Source organism: Cynocephalus volans, chromosome 1 (genome assembly GCF_027409185.1).
Source record: "Cynocephalus volans isolate mCynVol1 chromosome 1, mCynVol1.pri, whole genome shotgun sequence".
NCBI lineage: Eukaryota > Metazoa > Chordata > Mammalia > Dermoptera > Cynocephalidae > Cynocephalus > Cynocephalus volans.
In genome coordinates, this window is record NC_084460.1 from 137,185,141 (window position 1) to 137,204,224 (window position 19,084).

Below are 19,084 nucleotides of genomic sequence, written 5' to 3' on the forward strand. Positions count from 1 at the left end.
CTGAGGAGACACGAAGGTGATTCTCCAGCCGGTCAAATTTCCAGACCGCCTGGCTCACCCCTCCCCGACTTGGGCAGTGCTATCCCCCAAATCCTCAGCCCCGACTTTCCTCCCAAACCTGCCCTAAATCTCTCGCACACTTGGGTGGCCCCCGCCTTGAGCTCACTCCTTCTCCACTCATTTTCTGCTCCCTCTTCTCAGAGCGCCTCCCAGGATCACTCTCCTAGGGCGGCCTTTTGAGAAATCTCTGTGGAGTGGTGGACCAGAGCCGGGGAGTTTTTAAAAGTCAAGGCGCGAGGGACACGAAGGTAAGATGGCTTTCTCCTCCGGCAACGATGATGATCTCACTATCCCCAGAGCTGCTATCAACAAGATGATCAAGGAGACTCTCCCCAGAGTCCGGGTGGCCAACAAGGCCCGAGAGCTGGTGGTGAACTGCTGCACTGAATTCATACACCTTGTATCATCAGAAGCCCATGAGGTTTGCAACAAAAAGGGAAAGAAGAACATCTCACCGGAGCATGTCATAGGAGCACTAGAAAGTTTGGGCTTTGGTTCTTACATCAGTGAAGTAAAAGAAGTCTTACAAGAATGCAAGGCAGCAGCATTAAAAAGAAGAAAGTCCCGTTTTCGTTGGGAAGACCTTGGCATTCCTGAAGAAGAGTTATTGAGACAACAACAGGAATTATTTGCAAAAGCTAGAGAGCAACAAGCAGAACTGGCCCAACATGAGTGGCTTCAAATGCAGGAAGCTGCCCAGCAAGCACAGCTTGCTGCTGCGTCAGCCAGTGCATCCAGTCAGGCAGGATCTTCTCAGGATGAACAAGATGATGTTGACATCTGAAATTCACCAGCGGAGTTTCTATTTCCTTGGTAAATGTTTTTCCCTGCACAACAAAACAGTGAAAGAGATGCTTATCTGTAACTTCGTATGCATCTTGGTGGACTTGCCATTTGTCTGCTGTGAGGTTACATCTATTGTGTGCTATACCTATAAAAACTTCTCTTTAAACCATTGAAAATTTAAGATTCAGTAAAATAAAAATAAATGTTTCCCTCTTCAATTTATTCACTTCTTTAAAACTAATTCTTGTTCTACTGGATCAGGGGTCAGAAGTCTGCTTCTGGATTGGAAAAGAGTTCCAGAGACTCTGACTCATTTAACTGTTATTGTCTAAAAGTAGTCTAAGTCATGTCAGCTTGTAAGTCTGAATACAGGACTCTATATTTTGAAGTATTAATAGTTCAAAGTACCTTGCACAGATCTTTCCATGAGGTTTTGACAACATCCTTCCTCGTGGAAGATGCAAGTTCTGGCACTTGGCTTGCAGTAGTCCTATCAGGCCATCATTAAAGTAAAGCAGAAATGACCTGAAGATAAAAATGACTAAATGGTTATAATTAATTTCTTCTAATAACAAAAAATATCAGAATGGTGATAAGTAAAATTATCTATTAAGATTTTATACATCAATTTGAAGAAAATTACATCTATAAATGTGAAATCATCTGATCCATGAACATGGTATACTCCCTAATTTTTAGGTTTTCTTTAAAATATTTTCAGCAGTGTTTTGTAGTTTCAGTAGAAATATCCACACATCTTTATTTATTTATTTTTTTAGGTATTTAACATTTTTGATACTAACTTCTTTTTCTCAGAAAAAACTGGAAGATAGATAACTAAGAACTCAGGGTAACATAGAAGAATTTTAGAAGCACCAGAGCTCATGAATAAAATTAAAATAACTTTCTATAGCCACTTATATTCCTTTACATCTTCTAAGTTTCCCCTCAGGAAGATAGGGATTATGGACAAGCTGATCCCTGAACTTCTGTGAAGAAGTAGATCTCTGTGATGCAATGGATAGACTTGTGGTAGTGATGAAAATGTGCCCCTCAAATCCACTGCAGAGATTGAGCCTTATAATTTTTACATTATCTCAGTTCTTCATTTTGGTGAAATAAAAATGAAAACCACAGATTTACTTTTACATTATGAGTATAAGAAGGATGATGTATTAGTAGTATAAAACACTGAAGTGTATTAGAACTATCTTTGCAGTATATAAAATATAGATACCTTGGTTCTATAGTGGATAATTCAAATTCACTCACTTTCGAACTACAGACCAGGGAATATGTGTTTTCCAGATGTGTTTCCATAAGCTCCTGAAGGTGATTTTGATGCAAACCAAAGTTTGAAAAGAATGATAAAGTAGATGAATGGTGGCCTGAAAAATCAATGATATTTATCTACTCTTTTTCTCAGTGTCCAGCACAGTGCTAGAGATTTTTCAGTTTATATTGTTGAATGGATGAATGCATTCATCATGGTCATTTGGTTTTCCATGTAAATAAGGCATAAAATAATTTAGACATTTTAGATGGTATTTTGTTAAACTAAACTGTAGCCGTATTAAAAGACTCAATCATTTTACTAGTTTTGGTAAGGTTACCAGTGTCCCTCTTGTTGCTTAATCCATTGGACACTTTTCCTTACATACCTTATTTGACCCCATTGTAGAATTTGACACTATCTATTCTCTTCCTGAAATAGATTTTTTTTCCTTGCCTTTGTTGGTTGACACCATAATTTTCTTTTCTTTTCTTTTTTTTTTTTCCCCTACCTACCTTGCCTCTTAATTAGAATGTTCAATTTTTCTGGTTTCCCCTTTTGGAATTTGGAACTTCTAATTTGCTTTTGAAACTCACCATAATTATCTCAGTTATCTTGAGAGGAGCACAACAAAATTCTTGTAGCAAAGAAAGGTACTGTCAATTAATCATCTTGTGTTCATGTGGATGCAGGCGTTCACTACCAACAGTCAACATTTGTTATGTTTTCTTTACTGTGTTACTTGCTGGGAATATGAACAACCTTAAGATACTACTTTTGCACTTAAGAATCTTATAAATCAAAAAACAATGATATTGTAATTCTGAAAGAATTTTGAGTACACTGTCTTAGGCTATGAAACACAGTTTCCTTCCTCCTTGAAGACTTTAAATACTCTCTTCTTCGCCTTTGCCTTGGGCTGAATGTCCCCCCAAAACTTAATCCCCATTGTAACTGCTGACAGGGGGAAATCCTATTATGGTAATGGAAAGGTAGGATCTTGAACAGGTGATTAGATTGTAGGATGATGTTGTAGTGAATGGATTAATAATGGTGGTCAGGGGTGTGGTTCTTAGGGCTTTAAAAGGACAGCACACCCGGAGCTGTTTCTCCCTGCCATATGAGACGCCTGCATTGGTGTAAAGCCACCATGAAAGAAAACCTCACCAGCTGTGTTCCCTGGACTTTGGACTTCCCAGCCTCTGAAATTGTAAGCAATAAATTTTGTTTTCTTTATGAAGTACCCCAGTTCCAGGTATTTTGTTATAAGCAACAGAAATGGACTAACACAACCTTCTCTTTTTATTTTCTGGGATATTTAAGGAAATTTGTGTATGGGAATATGTGATAGGAGAGAAGTGGAAGAGCAGAGAGGAGGAAAGGGAGGAGAGAAGGAAGAAGGATATCAAGGCACGTGGTTCTCTGCTTCTTATTTGCTTTAAGTAAGCATACATTGAATTAAAATACATTATAGTGTTTTATCTTTCTAAAGTGTTCTTAGAATTTCATTCAATTTAATTTTCACAACATTTCGTTATACTGATGGAGAACCACGCTCATTACCACTGTCCTTTGGCCTACAAGCAAATTTCTTCTACATTATTAATTTGATCCTAGCAATAGTCCTCTGAGTCTGTTGCTCATAAAAACAGGGAGAAGCAGTAGAATGAACTATGTCTAAAAGTAAAAAAAAAGAAAACTCAGGGGCTCATCCACTTGCTAGCTGTGTGACTTCCTCCTAACCTCCATGAGCCCATTTATCTGTTAAATATGAATAATGCTTCCTACTGGAAGAGTTTTGTGCCTGTGTTACCACACAGCAGTTTCAGGTTCTTGGTCAAACCATTAAGAAGAACCCTTCACGGGACTAAGCAAAGTCCACAACATGGTGTGCACCCGCTCAGCAAAAGGAAGCGGAACAGACAGATAGAACACTCAAACAATAGGACTTTATTGTCAAGTGAAAGTACATGCAGACAGGTGCCTGGGCAACCTCATGAGTGAGGAATGCCCCTGGACTTTTAGGGGGAGGGTTTATATGCTGTTCTGGGATGGAGGTGTTTCTCTATCTTAAGAGGAGGAATATTTGGCCATGGGGGAGGATATAAGGTAATTAAGGCCTAACAGGATGATGCAAGGTTGTATCAGCTTCCTGTCATGTGTCCCTGAGTTTCTGAAGTTTTTTGGTTATGCACAGTGGGGTCCCTTTAACTTTGTCCTTTCTGGTCCAGTGTTATGGGTGGAAAGCTATATAGTGGTCATCTGCACTTTTGTTCCTCTTAGTGCACAAGCACTGTGATTTTTGGAAACCACAAAGTTCCAGGTGTAATATGCTGATGGGTAGGGTGGTTAAGCTGTCTTCAGCTCAGTATGGGTTCATTAACTGCAAAACAGAGTTGGCTAATGCTGATCCAGTCTGAATATTTATAAGCAGCCTCCCTGGGGTGTGAACCTATTCTATCCTACCCTACCTGGGCTCTCACTTTCTAAATGTTGGTTCATTTCCTTCTTCCTCTGAATTTACTTTTGTCCCAGGAGATCAGTTCTTCCAAAGTTAGAGATTTTTCATGGCGAGAAGTACTTTTCCTAAACAAAGATAATATTTTCAAGTATGTAATTTATCTTCCGATCGGCCCAGCCCTGCACTTACGAAGGCAGACACTGCATCTTGCTTTCTACTGGACGGGTGTGGCTGTATCCTTTTCCCTCACATGAGAGAGTCCTAGGGAGTGTGTTATCTTGTGCAAAATGCATTTTTTTAATAACACCTCAAAACACTTAAAATAGAACAATCTCCTGAAAATAGAAAAAAAAAAAAAAAAAAAAGGGAGGAGGGGGACCTGAAAGCTATTGTATGGCATGTGCATAGTTGCACAATTTCTAATCTGGTAAGAGTTCAAACGTAACAATTAATGTCACACCTCACTTCATTCAGATTAGTCTAAAGCATATCTGCCTCAGGCAATAATAATCAGGACTCAATAAAAGATGTTGGAGCAGATGGAGTTACCACAGTTTCCAATTAAACTCTTCTTTGTTGAACTGTGTGTTATTTCATGATTTATTGAACTGACTTCAGCTCTGCATCATCTGTATAACTCATGTTTGTGTTTAGTAAAACCCTGTAAGTTTGGTTACTTTCTAAGGTAAAGGGGGGCTTTGTCTAAACGGAAAATTTTATGTTTCCTTAATGAAATAGTTGTAGAATAGAAGGCACTTCCTTTTATACCTGGAACAAAAATAGAAAGAGAAAAAAGACAACTGGTGTTTATTGAGCACTGGAAATGCCTGGTAGGTATTTTTAGGTAAATTTACTCATATATATAATGCTGTATTTAATCCTCATAACCACACTATGAGGAAGAGGTTGTTTCTTATTTGCTTACCATTTTGTTGATGAGAAAAACAAACAAACAAACAAAAAACTGTGGCAGTTTGAATTAGCAAGCAGATGAGAAAAAGCAGAAAGACCTTCCTAGCTGTACATAAAATCATATGGCCAAGGAAGAGGTAGGAGAGGTTTTGCAAATGAGAATGTTGAGAATGTTATGAATAAGAACATCTTGTTTTATTAAAAGAGAAACATAGCACATATATGTGTATATGTGAAACAAAAGAATTAATCTTTTTAGAATTCTAGGAGGCTCTTTTACATGTGAATAGCATCACTGTGAAGAAACATTTAACAAATGTGTGTGGATATCACACAATCAGATACTGCATTAGGCACTGATAGTTTAATGGTGGAAAAGACAAGCTCTGTCTCTGCTTTCATAGAAAAAATAAATACAGATATTTGTGAGATTTTAGTTAATGCTTATCAATTGTTTACTAAGAAAGTGAGAGCATAGTCAGTTTGATTACATTGAGTTGATTAACAAGGCAGAAAGGATTCATTACTACGGGAAGTGCAAAGAACTCAAAGAAGAAAGTGGGAAAAAGTCAGGTCCTACCTCTCCTAATAAGTTTTAGACCCTGAAAAGGTAAATAAAATGGATGATGGAAGGGTCAGGTGTTCTTAGTATCTCATTAAGAAGATGAGTCTAATAGTGTTTAGGATTCCCCAGAAAGTGAATTTTTTTTTCTATGTAACTGTATTTGCTGTCAAGAAATTATTGTTCTTGGACTTTTATTGAGGCAGTTCAACTACCCAATAAGTAACATTTGTTAACAAATATTTCTGATTTTATTATGACCAAGGGACACTTAACTGTCTTAAAGATAATATATTTGATATATCACTCTACATCAAAGATTCGATGATTGTGTGTTGCAATATGAATCCACCACATACCATAATTTGAATTAAGCCAGAAGCAGCTTTGTAGTTGGTAGCTAAAATATAATGTTAATGTCTTTTTGCTTCCAGAACTTAAAAACAGGTTGGTTATATTTTCAAGATAAAGTTAAAGGTGTAAACTAAGGAGTACACATGATGTAAGGTAAGAGTTTATAATTTAGTATAGAAGTCAATGGGCAGTCTAACAAAATCATATAAAAAGCAAGCAGAAAAGGAATAATAAAGGACAAATAAAATCAGAGATCAGTCAGCATATTTGGGCAAAATATGAGGAAATATTCAAAACATATGAGAATCTTGAGTTCATCTAATGAGTAAGAATGTTGGAAAGGCTCAAACATCACAAAAAAAGATCAAAGAGTTGGAGAGAAGGAGCTATGAAGAAAACTTTAATTAGAAATATAATTAGGACAAAACTGTTATTACTACATGACTCGTACACAGATTTTTTACTATACCATAGTAACATGACTTCTCAAATAGAGCTTTACAGTAAAATTATAAAATGTTGTGGATTTATCATAAAATATGTTAGTGTGTGTGTGTGTGTGTGTGTGTGTGTGTGTGTGTGTGTGTACGTAATTCCTCTTCTATATATGGGGATTATAGTTGGCTTATTCACTTAATAAAGTATTAGGAGGATAAAGTAATATGCTATCAGAAGAGGGCTTTGACAAATTAAAACTGTAAAATAAACTTTCTGCTTATAAAATAGTGAAATGATACAATAGGTCACAGAAGACGGTTATTGTAATGCCATGAGTAGAATGAAATTATTTTGGTCTTAACTCTAGAAAGTGAAGAAGATGACCTCTTGTCCTGCAGAGACCTAAAATTTTGATTTTTAGGTTTTAGAGAAGTGCTGTGTTTTAACTCAGTGTTCTGAATTCTAACCTAGGGATTCCAAATGCACAGCTTATAGACACCTCCCTCTTATCTATTTGCAAAAGTCTATGGAGTGAGGGATAGGATCCAAATGCAATCTATTGCAGAAGTAAAAATGTGCAGTTCTCTGTTATCACCATTAAAAGAATCCATGAACTGTGAAAGGATATATTTTTCTGCAGGACAACTTGCTATTTGGAAATGACTTACATATTTGTTTCTTTGGGTCATCAGGAAGCACACAGCTTAAAGTATAAACAATGAAAAATGTTTTAGGAACATAGGAATACTCTAAAAATGTGTGTATATATTGGGAGATACTATATACTGTAACAGTGAGCAGTGAATAATATAGTTTATATTTCTAAAATGTATTAATGTGTATATACATAAGTATGTATGTGTGTGTGTATTTATGATGTATTTTCATGTTTCATTTCCTCACTAGCTTTAGGCATCAGTCTACCTTAGGGAGAGATTAAGAATGCAGAAGGAGAAATCAGAGAAGTGAATTAATATTCAGCTCCTGGAGCTACAAATAAAACTTTACAGAAGACAACAGTCTTGAAAGCCAGATTTTGTTAACACAGAGGATTTTCTAGATTCTTTTATTTTCTCATGAGACATAACATGAATGAAGCCTATAAAACTTGATCATAGAGTTCCATTTTCAAGTGGTCCTTGTCAAGCAGGCTTGGGTCAGGGTTTTGGAGAAATGGGAGAGGAGAGAGAGAAAGAGAGAGAGACAGAGAGACAGAGAGAGAGAGAGAGAGAGAGAGAGGGAGAGAGAGAAACTGCTGCTTACAATCCTGGTAGTTGGTGGGGAGAGGAGGGTAGAAGAGAGGACAGAGAGAGGGGTGAGTAGAGCTGGAATAAGGGCTCTTATTATCTGCCTAAATTTGTCAGTACCACGCTCTCCCAAGTGAGCGAACCGGCCATCCCTATATAGGATCCGAACCCGTGGCCTTGGTGTTATCAGCACCACACTCTCCCGAGTGAGCCACAGGCTGGCACTCTACCTAAATTTGAAAAGAGGAGTTGATTTTGGATATATTCACATGGGTATGAGAGGGCCTGAGTCCATTCAAGTTGGTCATGCTTCCGTGGGTATACTGAGTGGAAATCTTCGAGCCTCCATGGGGAGTCTAGCCCACAGATCCTTCCATCATGGCCACATGATAGTTATGCATGCCCTTGCTGTAAGGCAGCCAGATAGATGGTCTGCAGGACATGCTGGGATCCCAGAATTTTCTGCATACCCCAGTGAAGTGGAGTTGTTAAAATTACTGGCAGGTAGCAGAGTCCTAGGGTCAAAACTAAGTGGCCACCATAGGTGAGGGCTTTGAGATGGGGTAAAAGTAGTGGTACTGTGGGTTCTAGCAGAGGTGCCAGCATATCACCCCAAAAGCCTTGTGGAGCCAGTTGCCCAACAGCAGTCACCAATTTGGGGAGCAGACCAATCTGTATATTCTGCATAAGAGGTCACAGAGATCCAGGGAGGACCTCATGAATCTGAGGAACAAATATACTTTTCATTCCTTTATGCTTCTGCCCATTTCTATGAAGACAAGGTCAATCCCTTTATATAACTTGATATATAATCCTTCTAAACTTGAGAAAAGTAAAGAGAAAAAGTGATATTTGAAAGACTGAGTACTTACCTAAAACAAAACAAAATAAACAACCCCCCCCCCAAAAAAAACCCAAACTATGTGAAAGAGGCAAATTTAAAACAGTCCTAATATGGAGTTGAACTTTGAAGAGACTTAAAAAGGATTGTTGAAACCAGAGGAGATGGAAATATTTTAACTGGCAAGTCAAAAAAAAAAAAAAAAAAAAAAAAAATCTTCTGCCCAGTATGGTTGGAGATTATGAAAAAGATAATGCAGTTTTTGAAAATTATGAAAATATTTTCTCTGTGCAGCTGAATCACATTGAAAGTAAGTGTTCAAACTCTGCCCTTAATATGAACCATGAAGTTTAGAAATTTAACAGAGTTGGAGGATTAAAATGTTGGTGTTTCTCTTATACCCTTAGTGAAAATCAAAAATCCTCTCAATTGACCCAAATATCCTGGAGATTATAACAAAACATTTGAATGAAGAAAAATGAATGAGATTCTACCACTGCCTGGATAAAATAAACTCCAGACTACAAAACCTTAATGTAGCAGAATGAGACACTACATACAAAGTCCTGGTTTGAGGAATTCATTAGCATCATTTACCTATGTCAATTCCAGTAAATCACTTAATTTCTCAGTTTCTTTACCGTAAACTGCATAACACCTGCCTTGGGAAGTTGCTATGAATCTCACAGATGATGTTGACATGAGTGGAGTGTAGACCAGGGTCAAATCCAGCCTGCTTCCTGTTTTTGTATATGAAGTTTTGCTGGGAACAGCCTTGCCCCTGTGCTAACTCACCTTTTGTACAGCTGTCTTACCCAGCAAAGACAGAGCTGACTAGCTCTACAGAGACTACCGCCCTCATTGCTGAAAATATTTACTACATGGAGCTTTACAGAAAAAATTTGCTGGCTCTGGTGTAGAATGTAATAAGAATACAATGTATAGGTGCTATTGTTTTTATCATGTTACTTCCATTTATTTGTTCTAAATCCACGTTCACATATTTGTACTTTAGTAATCAATTATATTAGAGAACTACCTTCATTCTGGGCAGGGGTTATCCTAGGTAAAGGAGAAGACTATCTTTTCACTCAAAAGCATGTTTCTCATTGTACATTAACTGATTGGCATCAGGTTTGTAAAGCAGCCTATCCAAAATTTGGTTACTTTTTCATTTGCTAAGGCCTGATCTCCCTGGCTGAGGTGATATGTTAAAATTTTGAAATCTAAAATCTAAGGCCCACCTGTTGTTCTGAGTCCATAGTGAGCCATTTCTTACATGTGATTGTTATTGAGAATGAGGAGCCTGCTACTTTCACAAAACTTTACTACACTTCCTGCAAAAATGTCAGCCAAGAATGTTTAATTCCTTACATGAAAGTGCAATCAAAAGACAAACTAGTTTTAAGAAAGACCCAGCATTCCTACTTTGATATTTTCCTTTTTTCCCCCAAGGTCTATCCTCAAGTGGACTGATAACAAAGCTTTCACCTGCTGCAGGGCGAAATTGAGTGAGAATAACAGATGGCTATTATGTAAAAAGGAACCTTGGGTGGCTTGGCAAGATGCTAGGATTATAAATAAATAATAATTTCAAACGCTTATTAATTATTAAATAAAGCCTGATTTAAAAATAAAAAAATCAGTAAGAGGATATCCAGCAATGGGAATGTAATATACTCAAATTAAATTATGTCATCCTTTTGGAAAAAAGTTAGTTAATAGCTAACCACCTGCCATGTATTAAAAAATAAAAGGCTTTAGATTCTGAAAATAGAATATTTTTGAAATGGAGATTCTGTAATTTTTCCAAATGCTGATAAAAACCTCAAAAGTTAATTATGTCAGCCTGAGAAGACTATGATAGTGAAAATAAGATTCAAAAAAAGAGTTGTGGGTTTTCAGCCTTAATCAGCAGACAGTTTTAAATTTGGAAGTGAATGCAATTGTGCTTGAGCATAATTTAAATCTTTTCCTCCCTACCAACTGTTCCTCTCATTTGCCTAAAAAAGTTCCAGTTTCCTCTCTACCTCAATTCTTTTTTCCTTCTTTTCTTGCTCCCCAGACTCCTCTCCACTTTTCATCCCTCCCATAGCCGCAAATGCTCTTAATATAGAATAGTATAAAAACCTGCGCTCTTTCAACAGGGAATGGTAAAGTGTTTTCTTGGTAGGTCACCATTGCTTCTTTGTTCATCAAAAAAGTGTTGAACAGTCCCTGCAAATCCAGTTCAAGGAATTTGTCCTGCAGATCTATTCCCACAGCATGCAAAGTTGTATTATGAAAGTGTTCAGCAGTACGAGGATGGAAAGAAAAAAGAGAAACTGAGCAAAGCAGAGAGAAGAAACAGGAGTGGTGGGGGAGGACGGGAGGAAGCTCTGGAATGGAGCTCACCCAGCAAGCTCCAGAATCATGGTGGGAGAGGAGAGCCAGCAACAAGGCCCGCCCCCCTCCTTCTTCGTATACAGAAGACAGAGGACTGTGTACCACAAAAACTATACACATTTTTTGTTTAACCTCAGTATTACAACTGTAGAGAATCCCATATTGTTTTGCTGGTGAGGCATTAGAGTCTTGGAAATGAGCCCAAAGTATCCTATGAAAATACTAGGTATATCTGAGGGTAGTTTTCACTGGCACTGTATTAATGAAAGATGCCAGAAGCAAGAAGAGAGCATTAGGCTGCCAAGGGTATTTATTGTAATAAACTTGGTAGGGCAAGTCATGTGGCAGAATGAACCCTCAATGATTTAGCCTGCAGGAAGAGAAAAATAAGTTAAAGACAGGCAGTGCCAGGACTAGGGAAACTTACTCAGCCGGAGAGTTGGCCTCCAAGGAAGGTGGCAGGAATCCAATTTAGGGTCCAAATTGATGGAGCAAATATGTTTCTGGGCTTAAATTGATATCCTGAGATTCAAATCACGTGGTTGGGGCCTAGCAGCTGGAGTTTCCCAGCAGTGGTGCTACTCAGAGACAGGTGGATAGGAATTGTGTGGTTTCTGGAGTGTGGAAGTCCATCTGGGTTGCTGCAGGATTCTAGCCAGTTGCCAGCAGAAGGGATGGAGGGTCCAAATCCTAGGGAAATTGGGATTGTTTTAGGACCTTGTTGTGATTGTTGGAGCTCAGAAACAAAATCCAATCCTAGTCAGAAAACTGGACTATAAATCAGGGTCTGAGACAGTTTCCCGATTCTATGAAAGCAACCCAGGAGGGTGGTTGAGCAAAGCAACAGCTCTCAGTAGGCACAAGAGCCCTTTGGAGCTCACACCTGTTATAGCGCTGAGTTATTCCAGACCCTAATGCAGCATTATACAGTCAAGTTTGTTCATTTGATTCAAGCATGGAGAGGGCAGCGTGAAAGGCAATAGAGACGATAAGAAATGGCATCCATGGTGAAATCATGGGAAATGTTTTGAATGGTGCTGACAATTCCAAAGATCCTGGAAGCACAAGCAAAGAGGATAATTTTCTGGAGGGGAAGCGAAACAGTTCAGGGCTGATTACTTCAGTCTTAATTTATTAATTTATTCTTCAAAAAGTTGGTAGTAGTCTGTTGGCCTGAAGAATAGACAGCTCAATATTACTAACTTCAATTTCATAAGAAAAATGCAAATGAGCAAAAAGCAAGCTAATCATTTGCTTTATACAGAAAGCAAGTGTCAAACGATGTCCTTGAATCCATACTCCTTACTCTCTGTATCCCACATCAGGAGCTGCTAAAGCATGCGTAATTGATGTCGTGATAATTGCAAGTAATTGATAAAATGTGAAATTCAGTAATATTGGACTTAAAAAGGCAGATAAAAATATTTTTTATTTCATGAGTTGCTTTAAGAGTCTATACTAACATTTTAAATATTTTTGAAAATTAGTTTATACTAATTTTAATCTTCAAGCCTGTATTATATAATAGCAGATCTCATTCATGTTTTTCACCTGTGGAATTCTAAGTGATAACCCAATTACAATAATGTTTCCATAGAGGTGCTAAAATAAATTATTTAGCAGATGTAACATGTTTTCACTCATAATATATATGTGGGTATGAATGTTTATACCCAGACTTATCCATTGTATGATTATACTGAGAGAAATGGATTTTCTGTGCTTCATAATAATCATCATTAGTGGAGTTTACTATTTGTCAGACACTATGCTAAATGATTTTATGAACACTAACTTATTTAATACTCAGAAAAATTCTATGTAGCAAAAAGTCTTTTCCTGATTTCATATAGGAGGAAACTGAGAGTTAGGGTCCTAAGTGGTGAAACTGCATAGGACCCTAGAATTAGAAGATAGTGAAGCTGGAATTCAGACCAAAATCTATATTGATGACAATCGATGCTCTTCACCTCTATGCTACATTACTTGCACAAATTAACTTACTTGATTCACAAATGAAGCCACAGTTGTACAGTCAATTTATATACAAGCCAGGTGGCTTTGCACAGAGAAAAGAACCCTGCTTCATTGTCACCGTGCTTGACCACTGCTTAAGACATCTGTACCTCTAATTTCAGTATGGTTAGCAAGACTGAGGAGCCATTTTAATATAAAACATATCGATGAATAATTCTTTAAATTCCACATTTCTGTTCTATGGTATATAATAAAGGACAGGTAATTCATTAAATTTTTTAAGGTTTTTAAAACTTTAATTCAACAACAGATGGTATAATAGAAAAGAGAATATGTCACTGTAAGCGATGCTATTTACTTCTCTACCTCAGTTTGCCCATCTGTAAAATAAAGGGTTGGATTAGGTATTTTCCAGGTCCTTTTTATCTTTGAAACTCTATTATTCTAAACATATAATTAATTTCTAGTCAAATTATGTTTATTAGAAAAAATACAAGACTGAAGCAAGTAGCATTCACTGAGTTGTTTTATGTACCCAGAGGAATGTAAAGATATCCATGCACAAGGACACACACACAGAGTTATTTATTTAGTCCCTAACTTAATTTGCATAGTTATCCTTCACAGCATGTGATATTCTATGCATTTTACAGAAGCAGTGTACTAAGACTTAGAAGTCATTTAACTTTCCTAAGATCTCAATCATAAGATATAAATCTAGTATTTAAAACCAGGTTTATCAAATCCCAAAGCCAATGCACTTTTGTTTAATGACTAATCTTCAGTTTATTCAGGAAAGTAACTTGTTTAGAATGCACAGTGTATTAGGTAACAAATTTAGACATGAGATAATAGTGGCTTACTACAGAAATGTTTATTTCTTATTCATGTGAATTTAGCAGCAGTTCTTACATGGTTTCAGGGGAAGAGAGTGGGTGATGCCATATTCCTACTTTTAACTTCTGACTGTAAGTTACACCTATCAATTCCATTCACATCTCCACAAGAGGCAGATTAATCACATGGCTTTGGCCTAATAGCAAGGGCAGGTTGGAAATTGGATCTTGTATTTTCAGAAGGAGAAAAATGAAATTGGATTTCCTGAACACATTGCACTGGTTCTAGTTTAGTTATCTCCATCACTGATCATGATGCAACTAACTAAAGAGCTGCTGTGGTATCTTTTATTATTATGCTCACAGACAAGAGAGAATAGATAACACAGAGCTTATGTCTACCTGATAGTAATACTCTTTATTCAGAAATTTTCAGAAAATTGGAATATAATGGGACCTCAGCGCCTTCCTCTTGATATGGGAGTTCCACAATTACTTTATTATGCTTCTCATGTTCATGGTTTCATCTCCAGTGTCTACCACATAGTACAGGTGTATGTATTTGTTATATGGATGTGAAATGTGCCTGTAGGGATGGTGAATGATTAGTGGGTAAAATTGCTAATACTTTAGCACTTACTCGAAAAGCCTCTAAATGAAGGTAAATATTTAGAAAGACACCATTGGAATTTTGAAACACTGTAAAAGTGTAAGGTTTGGATCAAGTACTTTCTCCCAATCTTAATTTATATTTCAAAAGAAGGCAGTCTTTGTCCAGAATGGTTGAAGCTGTTTCTGGCCAAAGGCCTGACCTTTTCTACTGAAACAGAATTCACAAATGTGAACAAACTCAGGTGATAATGCCCGGAGCTTTTTGGAAGAGAAGGCTTAGTAGAAACACTTATAGTCTTTGGATATTCTTGACTCAAGTGCCCTTTGCCGTTTGCCAGGGAGCTTGGGGAGGCAAAGACGACATTTCAGTGATGTAGCATGACCTAGACCTATGGTTCTCAACCTTTCCAAGCATAAAATTTCCTTTTAAATGTCAAACTTTTCAGAATCTTAAGAGATAATAGTTGTATTTTTTGAATCAGTTGCTGAGGAACTACAAAACAATAAAGGACTCCTTGAACTCAGTAGTAGTTTTAAATGCATTTGTGCTTTATAAATTACAGTTACATATATTTGAACAATAGTCAAATGCAAGACAAAGTTATTCAGTTAATCAACTATACTTGGTGCACTATGGATTTGAAGATGCTTTGCAGTAACTCTGAGGACTACAGTTGGGAAACACTGAATTCAGCAGAAGCATTGGTCTCCACAGTGCCAAATGCAATACTGGGCTTAAAGGTAGTATGCAAAGTTTTGTGTATATAGTTGACATATACAAGTACTTTGAACAGTTTTAATTATTTACAAAGGAACATCTCATTATGAATATTCTACATTTTATTTGGAAATAGAATGTGCAGGGGTATAAGTGTATATGTGTATTGGAATATTCATTCATCCATTTGCTGTTCTAGGCATTGAAAAAAGTGGTAAGCATTAGTAATAACAGTTAATGCCTTTGTACAGATGCTTCTCAACTTATGATGGGGTTACATCCTGATAAATCCATTGTCGAAAATACCTTAAGTTGAACATACATCTAATACACCTAACCTACATAGCTTAGCCTAGCCTATCTTAAATGTGCTTGAAACACTTACATTAGCCTACAGTTGAGCAAAATCACTTAACACAAAGCCTATTTTAGAAAGTGTTCAATATCTCATGTAAGAGTATCATATCACATATTGGAAAAAGATCAAAGTTCAAAATTCGACGTACAATTTCTATGGAATGCATATTGCCTTTGCACCATTATAAAGTTGAAAAATTGTTAAGTTGGGGACCATCTGTAGTGATTAATATCTACTGGCTAGATCTTTGTTATAATGTATTTTAAGATGCATTAATCTGATTATTAACTATTTTACAGGTGAGAAGACACAGGGAGGTTAAGCAATGTGCCGAAAACTATCATTCTAGTAATGGCAGAGCCAGTGTTTCTACTCAGAGTGTTTAGCCCTCAAATCTGTGCTCTTAATCATTACGTTGTACTGCCTCTCAAAACAGTTACTAGCCTCTGTCTCATAAACCTTACATCCCATTAGGTGAAAAAGAAAATAATCAAGTGAAAAAAATAAGTAAACGGTATAAATTTATGCAAAGATAAATTCTGTGACAGAGGATGAGTGCTGGGTACTTGTTTTCTTTTGGGGTGTTTGAGAAAGCCTCATTGAGGAAATAACATTGGAGGATTTAAATAAGGATATGTTCAGACTTCTCTCTTCCCAACCAGCCCATCACCACCAGAGCCTCTCTTTCCATTTTAGGGGACCAACAGCAAATGCAGTGCCCAAGAGGTCATAATTTGTAGCATCTACATAATGATTAGATTTTACTACATATTTGTCATGTTGTATCCATAGTTAATCTCTGGGCTAATCAATACTGCCACTAAAGTTCCATATTAAAAATGCTCAGGAATTGTTTTTAGTTTGTGGTTTTACTGTAAAGATCAGTCACTCCAAATCATTTCCCAATCTTCTGTTTTTATGCATCATATCTTGCAAGAACTCTCAGCATAAGTTATACTAAGAAGTTGAGTCAGAAATAAACAATTTCTGACAAATTAAAGCCCCTGGCACATCAGGCTGACCAGACTACCCCCTCAGCCATGCTGCCAAGCTCCTAATAGTTTGAATTGTGTTCTCCTGTTCCAACAACTGCAAGTTTGAAGAGTAATATCATGATTGCAAAGAGAATTTCAGAGGTGGGCTTCATCTCATCTGCACTATTCCTCCTGATTCTCATGTTACTTTTCCTTATTGGATGAACTGTCTGTTTCAAATTCTGCTTCCTCTATAAATTATAGTTTAAAATGTCTACCAAAGAATCATAGGGTAAGAAACTGTACAGCAGCCCTTGAAAAATAATTATAGTATATGGTATTGCACTGAGTTAGGGAAGGCTGTCTTACTTTCTGATGTAATTCATAATAAACTAGTCAACAAATGTAACCACATAATAAAAAATTGGATTATAAGGAATTCAACAATAGTTTTAGTTGTAGTTCTTAAGCATTCATACCCATATATTTTTTGAAAATATATTGACAGTTAACAATTACCGTATTTCATAGGAAAAGCTGCACATCAACTGGATCCTTTATTTGCAATATTTCATTCATATGACTTCAGTGAAGTTGGCATTTCCATTATAGACAGTGTTTTAGAGCATTAATGAAACCATAATAATTGGCCACCACACAAAATTTGCAATGCTGAGTCTAACCTTGGGGCATTTTTAAAGCAGTTACTATTAGGAAGTCAAACCACCTTGGATTATTTATTTTACAAAGTACTGTATACTGAAATGGGCCAGGGAAATAGGATTTCATTTTCAATATGTTTTAAAAAGATTTCTAGCCTTGGGGCTTGAAACACATTTCCTCTTAAACATACAGGATTTATAACTCACCATCAAAATAAAGGCAATCAGAAGCTACCAGCTTTCATACATAAACATCTTACATATATCCTAAACTTATACACTTAAGGATAATTACTGTACTTGAATATAACTTAAGTGAATTCATAAAAAAGACTTTGGATTTATGCTGTTGTGTAGGAGATTAAAAAGTGTTTTTATGAAAGCTCTAATAAATGGCTTGTTGGGTAATATAAATGTTCAAAATTGTGCCAAATATGCAACAAAATGTATCTGAAATATCCTATTGTATGTACAATAGAGACTTATTCTTCTTTTCCCTTCAAGAAGGGAAATCTATTTCATTGAATATTTTAGAGTCATATATATTTTTGCAGATTATTTTAAGTCATTGCATTAGTTTTTCTTCAAGAGCATTGGCTGGAAAGGGTGCTGTCTGTTCTAAACTGGAAGGATGAAGAATAGAAAGGTATACGTAGAGATGGAGTCACAGTCTCTCAGATGCAGATTGTTCCACACACAACTGAACCTTCTCCTTTTGCTCATTTTCTGTTATTTTACCTACAGGAGCTCAAGTGTGTGTTTTCTCATTCTTACCTTTGTCAGCGTTTGAGCTCCCTGGGCGTCCATGGATCTCACACTGTAAGATTGATACGCCATCAGAGAGCTGAATGGATCTCAGATAGCAGAGACAATTGGGGGAGATCATGTAGTTGGGAACTCCCCACAGAGGTGGTTGAGTCTGAGTTGAATTTCACATTAGTGCATGGCGAGAGTCAGGTTGTCAAACCAAGCTGGAGCCAGGGTTATTTGAATACTTGGGTCTCCCACTTAGCACTGCCATTTACTTTCTTACCACATGGAGACTCATTTCATTAGTGACATGCATGTGAGAACTAGACTGGAAGGAAGAGGTTATACCCCTTTTGGCAGGATCATTACATGTTACAGGAAATATTCAGGTAGTCTAATGGGAGTGATATGTACATGATCCCTGAGCAAGAGTAGGTAGATGTAGACTTAGATTTTTATTATTCTTACTATTTGCTACAGTTAGGCTTGCCAAATCTAGGGCATTTATTTTCATGGCTTCTTGGTTACAAAAGCTGTATTTTTGGGCCATGTAATGTTTGAAGGTCTAAACAAGGGATTTCTGAATGCAGTGAGAAGGCCCAATACCAAGGTTTTAAAATTAAAATGCTTCTTAATGACTGGCCTCAGCTTTCTCTTTCCATTAGCCATTGCTAGTCATTATGAGAAATTCTAATATTCATACATTTCTATTTCAAACATGTGCTGCTAATGATTGATATAAGTTAAGGTGGGCATAGACTTGTGAATCATGCCCTGGGTAACATGCCAGATATTAGTTTGAGAACATGGATTTTGGAGACATGTTGTCTAGGTTCAAATTCTAGCTCTGCCAAGCTAAGTGACCTTGGGCAATTTAC

At 36.9% G+C, this 19,084-nt stretch overlaps 1 protein-coding gene across 1 annotated transcript; it reads left to right on the top strand.

Annotated features, from left to right (window-relative positions):
• The first annotated feature begins 313 nt into the window (after positions 1-313).
• Positions 314-844, top strand: LOC134364697 (protein Dr1-like). The gene has a single exon (XM_063080781.1). It carries the CDS (start codon positions 314-316, stop codon positions 842-844), a length of 531 nt encoding a protein of 176 aa, XP_062936851.1.
• Positions 845-19,084: the final 18,240 nt, after the last annotated feature.